Below are 12,771 nucleotides of genomic sequence, written 5' to 3'. Positions count from 1 at the left end.
TATGTGATCTCTCATCCTTCTTAATTCCAGTGAGTACAGTCCCAGGCGACTTAATCTCTCCTCATAGTCTAACCCCCTCATCCCTGGAATCAACCTGGTGAACCTCCTCTGCACTTTTTCCAAAGCCATTATATCCTTCCTCAACTAAGGAGACCAGAATTGCACGCAGTACTCCAGGCGTGGCCTCACCAGTACCCTGTCCAGTTGCAGCATAATCTCCCTGCTCTTAAATTCAATCCCTCTAGCAGTGAAGGCCAACATTCTATTTGCCTTCTTGATAACCTGCTGCATCTGCAAACCAACCTTTTGCGATTCATGCACAAGCATTGCCAAGTCCTTCTGAACAGCAACATGCTGCAATCTTGTACCATTTAAATAATAATCTGATATTTCATTTTCCCTTCCAAAGTGGATGATCTCGCATTTACCAACGTTGTACTCCATCTGCCAGACCCTTGCCCACTCACTTAACTTATTTATATCTCTCTGCAGTCTCTCCATATCCTCTGTACAATTTGCTTTTCCACTCAATTTAGTGTGATCAGCAAACTTAGGTGCATTACACTTGGTCCCCTCTTCCAGATTGTTAATGTATATCATTGACATTTGCGGGCCCAGCACCAACTCCTGCAGCACACCACTCACCACTGATTGCCAACCAGTGAAATACACGTGTAGCCCAACTCTATGCTTTCTATTAGTTAACCAATTCTTCATCCATGCTAATACATTATTCCGTACTCTATGCATCCTTATCTTGTGGTTAATTCTTTTATGTGGCACCTTATTGAACACCTTCTGGAAATCCAAGTAAATAACATCCATCTGTTCCCCTCTATATACTGCACTTGTTATATCCTCAAAGAACTCCAGTAAGTTTGTCAAAACAGAACCTGCCATTACTGAATCCATGCTGTGTCTGCCTGATGGATCCATTTCTTTCCAGATGCCTCGCTATTTCTTCTTTAATGATAGCTGCAAACATTTTCCCAACTATAGATGTTAAAATAACTGGCCTACATCCTTTTTTGAACAGTAGTGTGACATTCACTGCCTTCTAATCTGTTGGGACCTGTCAGAGTCCAGAAAATTTTGGTAAATTAACACCAAATCCTCAACTATAACGTCTGCCATTTCTTTCAGTACCCTGAAATGCATTCCATCAGGACCGGGGAACTTGTCTATCTTTAGGCCCACAAGTTTGCTCAACACTACCTCTTTAGTGATGGCTATTATATCAAAGTCCTCACCTCCCATCACATCCATAACATCGCTCTTTGGCATGTTAGACATGTCCACCTCTGTGGAGACCAAAACAAAATAGTCATTCAAAGTCTCGGCCATATCCTCATTACCCAATATCAATTCCCGTTACTCCAAGGTACCGACGTTCACTTTGGCCACCCTTTTCCACTTTATAAAACTATAAAAACTTTTAATATCCATTTTTATATTTTGTGTTAGTTTATTTTCATATAATCTATCTTCCCTTTCTTTATTGCTCTCTTAGTGGTTCTTTGTTGCTTTCTAAAAGTTTCCCGATCTTCCAGGTTCCCACTACTCTTGGCGACTTTGTACACATGAGCTTACAGTTTGATGCCTTCCTTTATTTCCTTAGTTGTCCATGGATAGCTCTCTCCATCCTTACTGAACTTGCTTTTAACTGGAATATACTTTTGTTAAGCACTATGAAAAATCTCTTTGAAAGTCTTCCACTGTTCTTCAACCGTCCCACCAAATAGCCTGTGTTCCCATTCTACTGTATCCAACTCCTCCCTTATCCTGTTGTAGTCTCCCCTGTTTGGGCATAATACACTAGTTTTAGATCAACTATTGCACCCTCCATTTGTATGAGAAACTCAATCATACTGTGATCACTCTTTCCAACGGGATCCCTAACTACAGGATTGCTAATTTTACCTGCCTCATTGCACAAGACCGGATCCAAGATAGTATGTTCCCTTGTAGGTTCGGTAACACGCTGTTTAAGAAAGCTGCATTCTCACTCAGGTCTTTAGAATTGTTTTTGTAGCCTTTTGCAGCTTCATGCATCTTTACAATTCTTCTTCTAAGGTTCTCTGAAAGTTGTTTTGATCGAGGCATGGTGTACATAAATGGATCTTTCTTGAGAAGAGCAGGCTCTAACAGTAACCTGACTTTGTCTATTTTATAGGGTAGTACACCTCTACAACCCACACCTCCAATCTCATCTCATTGATTGGAACATCTGACTCTAAATAACTTTTGTAGAAGGCATTACCCCAGAGGTTCATATACTTTTTTGAACCTAGTCTGTGATTGCTTAAATGATGTACTCAGTATTGACAAGAAGAAGTACAATTGTTTGTGTGTTGTTATTTTAGGCAGATTGTGTTTGTTTATTATTGTGATGTGGCTGAAGATCAGACCACACTTTGTAAGTAATTAATGCAGAAACTCAGGTAATTAATTGCAAAGAGTTCACAAACCTTTGCTTACAACTGTATGCAGTCTGAATTTTACAAGTGATGCAAGAGTTTAGAAAAACAGTCGTCATATTTTCCCTTAAAACTAAACTACTTTTTGTGTGCATAACACTAGGAAAAAGCCAGCATTGTGCAGTTGATTTTCCGAGCATATAATAGTTCCCGAAGAAGTGCAAACCATACGAATGTCTCATTTTGACTCTCATTTTCAGGTTGATGGTGGCATAGCAGCAGAGTATGAACTGGAGTATCTTTTGCTGGAAGGACATTGTTATGATGTTTCAACTGGACAACCACCCAGAGGTCTCCAGTTCACGCTGGGTACAAATGCAAACCCTGTAATCGTAGACACAATTGTAATGGCAAACTTGGTAGGTAGTCAGCGTGCTTTGCAAACATTAATATAAATTTTATTCAAAGATTTTAATATGTATTCTGTCCATGGTGTGAATGCTGTGAATGTCCATTGTTTAAATCATTTTTCATTAAATGTCCTCCTTTTTCAAGTTGAGTTGAATGTTATATGCTCTTTTTTGTTCTCCCAATGTCCACGTGGACTTCCTCCCGCATTCCAAGCATGTACAGTAAGGGTTAGTAAGTTGTGGGCATGCTCAGAAGTTTGCTGACACTTGTGGGATTTCCCCCAGCACAGTCCTCGATTTGAGTGGACGCAAACAACATGTTTCACTGTATGTTTCGATATTTCGATGTACATGTGACAAAGCTAATCTTTAATCTATCCCTTGTGTTCAATATTCTCAATATGCAAATCTCATCCCAATTAAAAATCACAATTAGCTACTCATGAAATAATATCTGGAATCCAGAGGCCGTAACTCCAAACAAAATATGCTCAAGGTGAGAAGCTTTTATGTCATTTGATCTTATAAACTATGTTAACGGAAGTCATATTAAGCTTTCGGGAAACATGTTTGTAATCCTGTTACTCTAGACCTTAAGGCTTCTCAGCTCTGCTTCTACTTAATCTATTCTCCATTCACTTGAACTAGCATGCTATCAATTTCTCCACAGCAGGTTTAACCCTTGTGCAGCTGTAGTTCCTGCTTTATCCCACAGCTTTCAGCAAGTGTCCACCCATTTTGTAATTCAGTACTAAGGTGGAACTACCATTAAAAATAGTGCATTCTCATGTTGAGTTCTTGTGCCATTCAAAAACTCTTGACTGTATATCATTTGCACATAAATAATATTTTCTTAATCCCCTACTCTCTCAAGGTTCCCTTTTCATTTGGTTTAATGGAGTATAATTTGTTTCAATTAAACAATACAGAATCGCTTAGAATTTTAAAAGTACTGTTTTAGTTAAATGGAAATGAGTAAATATTGAATTTGCTTTTTAACTGAAAAAAACCCCCAATGTGAACTATAATTAAGGTGACTACATTGAAGCTAAATATCCATGTTGCTTTTTTAAACAGGGCTATTTCCAGTTAAAAGCCAACCCTGGTGCTTGGTCACTCAGATTAAGGAAGGGAAGATCAGAAGATATTTATAAAATTTACAGGTATGGTATCCCTGAGTCCTTGTTGTAGTTGAAGACCTGTGTGGTCTCATAATCACCCAGAGATCCCTCTTTTCCCCTCTCCTTTCTCCCTGGAGAGATCTTTTTAAAGTACTGGCCTACTTCTAGTGAGCCAATGTGGAAATAGTGCAGTAGTTACTCGTTCTAGTCAGAAGCAGTGACTGTGAAATGACATGTTGGTGTTTAATGCTCTTAAGCAAATCAATAATTATTTCTCAAAGCAATAATTTCCAAATTTCAACATTTTGTTTAATTGCAGCTTCTGAGTTTAAAAATGTGACTTTTTTCCCTTCTCTGAAGTTTGTGTTTGTATTTCATTATTCAGTCATGATGGAGCAGACTCTCCTCCTGGTAGTGATGAAGTAACTGTTGTTCTTGACAGCTTCAAAAGCAAAATTATTAAAGTGAAGGTATGCTTGTTACAAGTATGTAAGTATGGATTAAAAAGCTGAAAAGGGGGATTATTGAAGACCAAACACTAAAGTTAGTTCACAAAGTGTTGCTTCTCAGGGATACTCTGTGTATAGTGTTCTTTTTTCAAGCCTGTATCTTGTATATTATGTAGATTAAGAATAAATAAACCAGGTTGGAATAAGTGATTAACACAGCAGGTCTGTTTCTCCCTGTAAAGGACTATTTAATATTCAGATCTACTTTTGTTCCAGTGAAATTCATTAAGTAAGCCCTTTCATTGAGTTGAACAATGGGAGCATTTAAAAGTCAATAAGTCTATTCAAAATTATGTTGATTGAGGAGCTGTTTATAGCATATGGGAAGGTAATTTATTGTATGGGTTATGTATATAAATGTGCATTTGTGAAGACCTTATAGCTACTAGCAGTATAGCAAAAGAAGAATATAATTCACTGGAGCTGGAAAAGAAATAGCTGATGTAATGGAAACGATTGACTTCTGAATAGGACAATTCCATTGATGAGTAGGAGTATTGATTTGTCATTAGGGAATCCCTGATCCCAGAGTACATCCAATGAAGCTGATGAACCCACTTCTTCATGGGAAAGTCCAGTAGCAAGTATTTTTCAAAGATGATTTTGATTTAGATACATGAGTTGCCATTTCTCCATGAAGAAGTTGTTGAATTTGTTGTCATTGCCAGTGGAGATTTAACAAATTATTATACATTTATTTGGTAAAAATTCATTAGAAGAAAATGAAAAATTGAATATAATTTATGAACCAGGGACCAAGTTATACAGTTCTTGCCTTTCACCTGCCGGCTTGTACTCCTCCCACCTTTTGTTCCGGTTTAATAACAAGATGGGTGGCGCATCTAGTCACAGCGGCCACTCGGGCTCTAACTAATGGTGTGACTGTTCGTCCTTTACGTCTTTCTTATGATTGCAAGGCACTGCTGGATACTAAGAACGCCAAGTACTGCGAGTCTACCTCACTAGTGAGTTGTTGGAAAGCAGATGAGCTCTACTGTGCACCATGTTGTTGCCTGCAGCAGTCACCCAGGGGGACGCATTCAGAAGCCACGCATGAAGAAACAGAAGCCTGGAAAGCATGATACGAAAGGCAAAACCCTTTAGTCCAGCTCGCCCGCCCATTTTGCTTGCAAATAATTCGATCACTAGAAAATAAACCGGATACCTTCTGACTAAGACTAATCAGCATGAAATGATGTACAGATGTGTGCTCATACTGACAGAAACATGACTCCGGGGTACCACCCCTGAAATGGTCAGCCAGCTAAAGGGTTTCATCTCTTTTCAGGCCGACAGAATTCCTGTGGTCTTTGACAAGACCTGCGGTGGAGGTGTATGTATGTACGTTAATAAAAACTGGTGTGTGAATGCTTCGGTACTGACAATTCATTCCTATGTTAACTTAAGAATTGTCCTGACTAAATTCCATCAGCATGTTGACTTTGCTACCAGAGGAGAGAACACATCGGACCTGGTTTGTACCAACATCCGAGGTGCATACAAAACTGCTCCTGACCTCAGAATCTCTGACCACTGACCTGTTATGTTAATTTCTGCATGTCAACCACTGATTAAATGAGTTAAACCAGTTCAAAGGGAGACGAAGACCTTGCCAGAAGGAAGCAACGTCAGCATTGCAGATCTGTATTGAAAACACAGACTGGAGTATGTTCAAAATTCAGATTACATTTATTATCAAAATGTATACTATATGCAAACTTGAAATTTGTCTTCTTACAGGCAGCAACAAAAACAAAGAAATCCAATTAGAACCCATCAAAAAAAGACCCAAACAAAAGTCAAAATATGTGGAAAAAAAGAACAAATTGTACAAAAATTGAGAAGTAAAGAAATAACATTCAAAGCTAAAGTGAGTAGACATTTCGTCGTTGCAGCTGATCCAGGAGCCTGTGAGTTGCAGGCTGCAGCCTCAGTTCCACACAGAGATGAGTAAATCTCACACAGCAGTGAGCTGAACACCGACCCCGTTCCTCTCCTCTTGGGAATCCTGCTCTTCAGGGAGTTATCTGCCTCTGACCAGCACATTAACATCAATGATTGTGGGATCTGTGACTGGACAAGTTCATTGAGGATGCACCATTAAACTATGTGTTATTGAACTCTCTATCTGAGGGCAAACCAGAAGCCATGGCTGACAGCAGAGATCCAGGCCTGGCTGTGAAAGTGGGATTCTGCCTTCAGACCAGGGGATAAGACAGCTTTCCTGCACCATCTGGAAGACAAAATAGGATTATTCACAAAGAATATACAGCCTATTTCCATGTCACTCAAGAACACGAGGTGCATGTGGCAGGGCATTCAGACTAGAACAAACCACATCAGTGACAGTGATGCTTCTCTTCCTAATCGCTGACTGTCTTTTACACTTGGTTTGATGCATGGAACGATATGCCAGCGAGGAAGACGCAAGCCAAAGTCAACCCACATAAAGCTACAGTTCCTGATAACATACCTGGTCGGGTGCTGAGGGAGTGTGCAGCCCAGTTAACTGAGGTTCTAACAGACATCTTCAAAACCTCTCTGGAACAGTCCACTGTCCCCTCAGGCTTCAAGGCAGCCACCGTCATCCCAGTGCCCAAGAAGGCAACAGTGATCTCCCTTAATGATTACCATCCTAGTGGTACTGACCTCAGCACTAATGAAGTGATTTGAACAACTGGTTATGGATCACATTAAGTCCCATCTTTTTGCTATGTTGAACCCTTTACAGTTGGCTTATCACTTAAATCAGTCCGCTGATGTTGCCATAGCCTCTACACTCCATTCCGTCCTGTCCCACCAGGAAAATGGCATCTCATATGCCAGGATGGTGTTTATTGACTGAAGCTCAGTGTTCCATACAATCATTCCTCAGAAGCTGGTGGGTAAACTGTTGGGTCTCACCACCTCTCTTTTTAACTGGATCCTAGACTTCTTCACAGAAAGACCACTGACAGTCCGTGTTGGCAAAAACTTCTCTTACTCCATCACACTGAGCACCAACACTCTCCAGGTTCAGCCACAGCTGTTCATACAGCTGACTCTTGACTGCATTGCTAGATCCAGTTCAATGGAATTGTGAAGTTTGCTGATAGCACAAGAGTGGTTGGCCTCATCGGCAAAGACAACAGGATGGCGTACAAGGTAGAGCAGCTCCTAGAGTTGTGCAAGAACATCGTAAGTTTCAACATGGGCTAGACTAAAATATTGATTGTGGACTTTAGGAAGCTGCAGGCTGACCACTCCTCGCTGCATACACACAACTCCTTCACAGAGAGAGAGTTAGGAGTACCACGTTTCTGGGAATACACACAACAGACAATTTCACTTGGTCCCTCAACACCACTTCCATGGTCAAGAAAGCACAGCAGCATCTCCTCTTCCTGATGGGATTGAGTTGAATGAGGCTCCCTCCAACCCCCCCCCCCCCCCCATCCCATTCTAAGCAATATTTATGGGAGCACAGTCAAGAATATCCTGACCAATTGCATCACTGGTACAAGAATTGCAAAGCATCTGACCACAAGTCCCTACAAAGCATTGCGAGACTGCTGAGATGGTCACTTGTTTCTCTCTTACACCCATCAGAGATATTTCTCAGGAGCACTGCGTACGTTGGTCCCCTAGCATTGGCAATAAGCCTTCCCATCGTCTAGGAATCTGTGCCTCCCTGCCATCAGGTGGGAGGTACAGTTCCCATCGTCCAGGAATCTGAGACTCCGTGCCATCAGGCGGGAGGTACCGTTCCCATCGTCCAGGAATCTGAGACTCCCTGCCATCAGGTGGGAGGTACAGTTCCCATCGTCCAGGAATCTGAGACTCCCTGCCATCGAGCAGGAGGTACCGTTCCCATCGTCCAGGAATCTGTGACTCCGTGCCATCAGGCGGGAGGTACCGTTCCCATCGTCCAGGAATCTGAGACTCCCTGCCATCAGGCGGGAGGTACAGTTCCCATCGTCCAGGAATCTGTGACTCCGTGCCATCAGGCGGGAGGTACCGTTCCCATCGTCCAAGAATCTGTGCCTCCCTACCATCAGGCAGGAGGTACTGTAGCATTAGGCCAAGAACTGTTAGGATGGGAAACAGCTTCTTCCCCAGGCCGTGAGACTACTGAACTCCCTGCTGCCAGCCAGGCCTCATCACATATGAAGCGGCATTAGTATTGGTTTACTTTTAACTTGTTTTGTAAATGCAACTTATTATTTGTTAATTTACTTGTAATAATTTGACTTTATGTGTTTTGAGTGTGAGTTATATGTGCTGTGTTGTGCTCCTTGGTCCAGAGGAACATTGTTTCGTTTGATGGTATACATGTGTACTGTTGAATGACAACAAATTCAACTTGAACTTGAATTTCCTCTCCTATCTTGCTGAAGTGACTCAGCCTGAAGCATTGACTGTTTGTTTACCTCCAAAGACGCTGCCTGATCTGCGGAATTCCTCCAGCATTTTGGGTGTGTGTTGCACTAAGTTAAACTCATTGTTTATCAGTGCAATGAGTTTTTTTAAATATTTTCATAGGGATGTTTCCACCAAAATGACATGAAAGCCACCTTAAAGTTTCTGTCATGCCAGTTTCTGTCTAATCCATGTCAAAAGATGCCTAATTAAACCGATATATTCACCAGCTTTTCTACCACTTTGTTCCTGTTGTTTAGCTGTGGAAGATCCTTTTTAGACAAGCGTGGACTTAAAGAACACTGCACTTATAACTGCAGTGTACTTCAGGCTTGAGTGCAGAAATGTTGTTTCAGATAGTTTGAAAAGTGACAAGTTTAGAATTAAGACATGATGATAATCTTGATTTTTCATCCAGAGCCCAGAATTATTTTGCATTTTGCAATATTAAGTTCCAACTGCCTGCTATTTGTCAGCAGTCAGCTTCTTTCTTCACCTCATTAAGTCATTAGGTGTTTAATGCACAGAAACTGCATTTCTTCAAAATGTGGTAAAATAGGGACCACAGAATTAATTGTTTTGCTGTGCTTCTGTAGGTCCAAAAGAAACCTGACAAAATGAATGAAGAACTCCTCAGTGATGGAAATGTGGAAAATGAAGGCTTCTGGGAATCCATTAAGAGGTAGGAACATCTTTGGACATTACTGGAAATACAGGGTGTTTATTATTATATTAATAATTTTAGACAAACCAGTTGTTAATTAGTAAAATCTAAATCAAAAATTTTTTGTCATCATTTGTCATCCCATGCCCTCTGTTTTGTACACAAGCTGGTTCCATTTCTTTTTATCTTCTATAGATACAGATACATAGAGCACACGAGAGCTGTTACACTGTTATTTATAAAATAATTTTTACAGAGCACATTGCTGTTGGCAAAATTGAAATTATTTTATCACAATCTGCAAATTTGTATTGCCACTGCACTGTAGCGAAGGTAATGCACAAGACTCAGGTTACCATAAGGTAAAGAGCATTTTTGTAACAGTAGGTAATAATAATAAATGGAATTTATAGGTCCTTTTAACTTGGTTCCAGTTTCAGGAAAGTTATACTGCTTGTCTCTGTGGCCTCAAATTCAGATTCATTTATTTATCGTATGTACATTGAAACATGCAGTAAAGTGTGTTATTTGCATTAGTAGCCAACTCAACCTAAGGATGTGCTGGAGGCAATCCACAAGTGTTGCCACACATTCCAGTGCCAACATAGTATGCCCACAATGTTCAGCAACAGACATTCCTCCAACGCCAGGACAGGCTGCGCCTCCAGCCTCTATTGGACTCGTGGACTATCAGGCATGAACCTCCGACTTCCCCATTGGTCTTACAGTCCAAGGACTTCGGCCATCAGGCCTTGACATACAGACCGCCGGGCTTTAATCTGTAGTATCAACTCGAGGACTCGCTGATAACAGAACCCCAAACTCCAGGCTTTGAACCTGGAAACACAGATTCACGTACCTCGGGAGTCACCAGCTCCATCTTACGTAGGAGTAGAATTGGGCTATTTCAGCCATCAAGTCTGCTCCACCATTCCATCATGGCTGGTTTACTAACCTTCTCAACCCCATCCTTCTTCCTTCTATCTTTAACACCCTTTACTATTGAAAACCAATGAACCTCCACTTTAAATATACCCAAGACTTGGCCTCCACAGTCATCTGTGGCAATTAATTCCACAGTTTCTGCACACTCTGACTAAAGAAATTCCTTCTCATCTCTGTTCCAAAGGGATGTCCTCTTCTGAGGTTGTGCCCTCTGGTCCTAGACTCACCTACTATAAGAAACATTTTCCCTATGTCCACTCTATCTGAGCCTATCAATATTCAATTGGTTTAAATGAGATATCCCACCCCCATTCTTCTAAACTCCAGTGAGTACAGGCCTAGAACCATCAAATGCTCCCTCATACATTAACCCTTTCATTCCCAGGATTATTCCTGTGAACCTCCTCCAATGCCAGTACATCCTTTTTTAGATAAGGGCCCAAAACTAATCACAATACTCCTGTCCACACAGACCTTCAATTCTCACTGACCTGGAGGAGAGACCTCCTCTCTGACCTTCAAACAGGGAGTGCGGAGCAGAGGCCCAGACTCTGACCTGACCGCTAACTCCCAAGTCCCTGTCCATAAGCCCTAATCCGGCCCATAACTACACTCCCTGTCCCTAAACCATCCCTACACATCTAAAAAACAACGAAGTCTGAGCCATGACCTAAATGGAGACCACAGTTCGAGGCTACCTTGACAGGGATTATTTTACTCCAGATTTAAGATTATACCATGACCGTAGTTCTCTCTGCTATAAGCATAAACTATTTAACCCACTTAGTATACCTGTGCCTTCCTGTGTATAGAACTTAGATTGACAATGTTGCCACAGGTCCAAATATTTTTAATAAGTCATTATTGAGTTACCATCAGGCGGAATTTTTTTTTCCTTAAATCTCAACCCAGTATCCAGGGAGATGAAGAGCCAGACTCTCTCATCAATTTTACAAGATCATCACCTCGTCCCTATAACATTGTTAAAAATTGATCAGACTCTACCTTCTGTTTTCACAGAGGATTCACAGGAGGTCCAAAATCTGAAGAAGTAAAATCAGACAAAGAAGATGTCATTAATATCTTCTCAGTTGCATCGGGTCACCTGTATGAGAGGTTTCTAAGGTCAGTTAAATTTATCTTCCATGCCATACTGTTTCTCAGAGATTTACTGTGACTCCTAATTTATTTGTCCTCAGGTTTGGAACTGCATTCAAAAGTAATTTTCATGGATGTTTCAGATTTTCACTTCTGTGGAAACAGTAACATGAAGAAGAATGTTTTGATCTGGGGTGTTGCATACATTTCGGGTTGCCCCACTGTAGGAAGGATGTTGAGGCTTTGGAGAGGGTGCAGAAGAGGTTTTCCAGGATGGTTTGGAGAGCATGTGCTATCATGAGAGGCTAGATAGACTTGAGTTGTTTTCTCTAGAGTGGCGGAGGCTGAGGGAAGATTTGCTCGAGGTTTTTGAGATCATGAGAGGCATAGATAAAATGGATGGGGAGTATCTGATACCAAAGAGCATGCACTGAAGGTGGGGGGGTGGGTAGGTTGAAGGGGGATATGAGGGGTAAGTATTTTACTCAGATAATGGTGGATGCCTGGAATGGTGGTAGAGGCTAATACATGAGAGGATTTTGAGAGATATTTGGATAGGCACAGGGATACAAGGAAGATAGAGGGATCTAGATGTTGTGTAGTTAGGAGGGATTATTGTTTGGGTGTTTTTGATTTGCTTTTTAACCAGTTCGGCACTACATTGTGGGCCAAAGGGCCGATTCCTGTGCTGTACTGTTCTCTGAAAGACAGCTTTCAATGTTGAAGTACTGTGGCCCCATCAGTTAGGTTTCAGAGTTCAGTTCAGGTAAATATACCATTTTACAAAATGTTACAATAATTATCCCTTGTAATAATGATCAGAGAGGCACAGAGAGATCTGTATTTACTGACAAGTATATTTATTGTCTAAGTTAACAAGTACATGAATTCATACACTAAATTCCTTGTGTGCACACCAACTACTTTTCCTGACCTTCCATGAACAGTTGAAGAACAGAAAAGATATTACCAGTTAAAAAGGAATTTCTGCTGCTAGCCACATGTTCCTCGTAGTCCGGTTTCGAATCTTCGTGTGTCCGTGCAGTACCTCACATTCCCAATAGTTTTTCTTACACAGAGTTAGTGCTGCCAGCAGACTTGAATTTTCTGCTTTTGTCCCCATTTCTTACCAATTCAAATATTGCAGGGGTCATGTGTCTGACCTTTCATACCTTGTTCGTACCTCTGCTCCAAGCCAGCATCCATTTA

At 41.1% G+C, this 12,771-nt stretch overlaps 1 protein-coding gene across 2 annotated transcripts in view; it reads left to right on the top strand.

Annotated features, from left to right (window-relative positions):
• The window catches only part of uggt1 (UDP-glucose glycoprotein glucosyltransferase 1), a 177,258-nt gene that overhangs the window by 121,378 nt on the left and 43,109 nt on the right, over positions 1–12,771 (top strand). For both annotated transcript variants that reach the window (XM_073040806.1, XM_073040805.1), the window contains 5 exons: positions 2,678–2,836; positions 3,905–3,990; positions 4,334–4,418; positions 9,452–9,537; positions 11,485–11,589. In XM_073040806.1, the coding sequence (XP_072896907.1) occupies positions 2,678–2,836; positions 3,905–3,990; positions 4,334–4,418; positions 9,452–9,537; positions 11,485–11,589 (521 nt within the window). The remainder of the gene's footprint in view (positions 1–2,677; positions 2,837–3,904; positions 3,991–4,333; positions 4,419–9,451; positions 9,538–11,484; positions 11,590–12,771) is intronic.

Source organism: Hemitrygon akajei, chromosome 3 (assembly GCF_048418815.1).
Source record: "Hemitrygon akajei chromosome 3, sHemAka1.3, whole genome shotgun sequence".
NCBI lineage: Eukaryota > Metazoa > Chordata > Chondrichthyes > Myliobatiformes > Dasyatidae > Hemitrygon > Hemitrygon akajei.
This window is presented reverse-complemented; position numbering and strand designations above follow the sequence as displayed.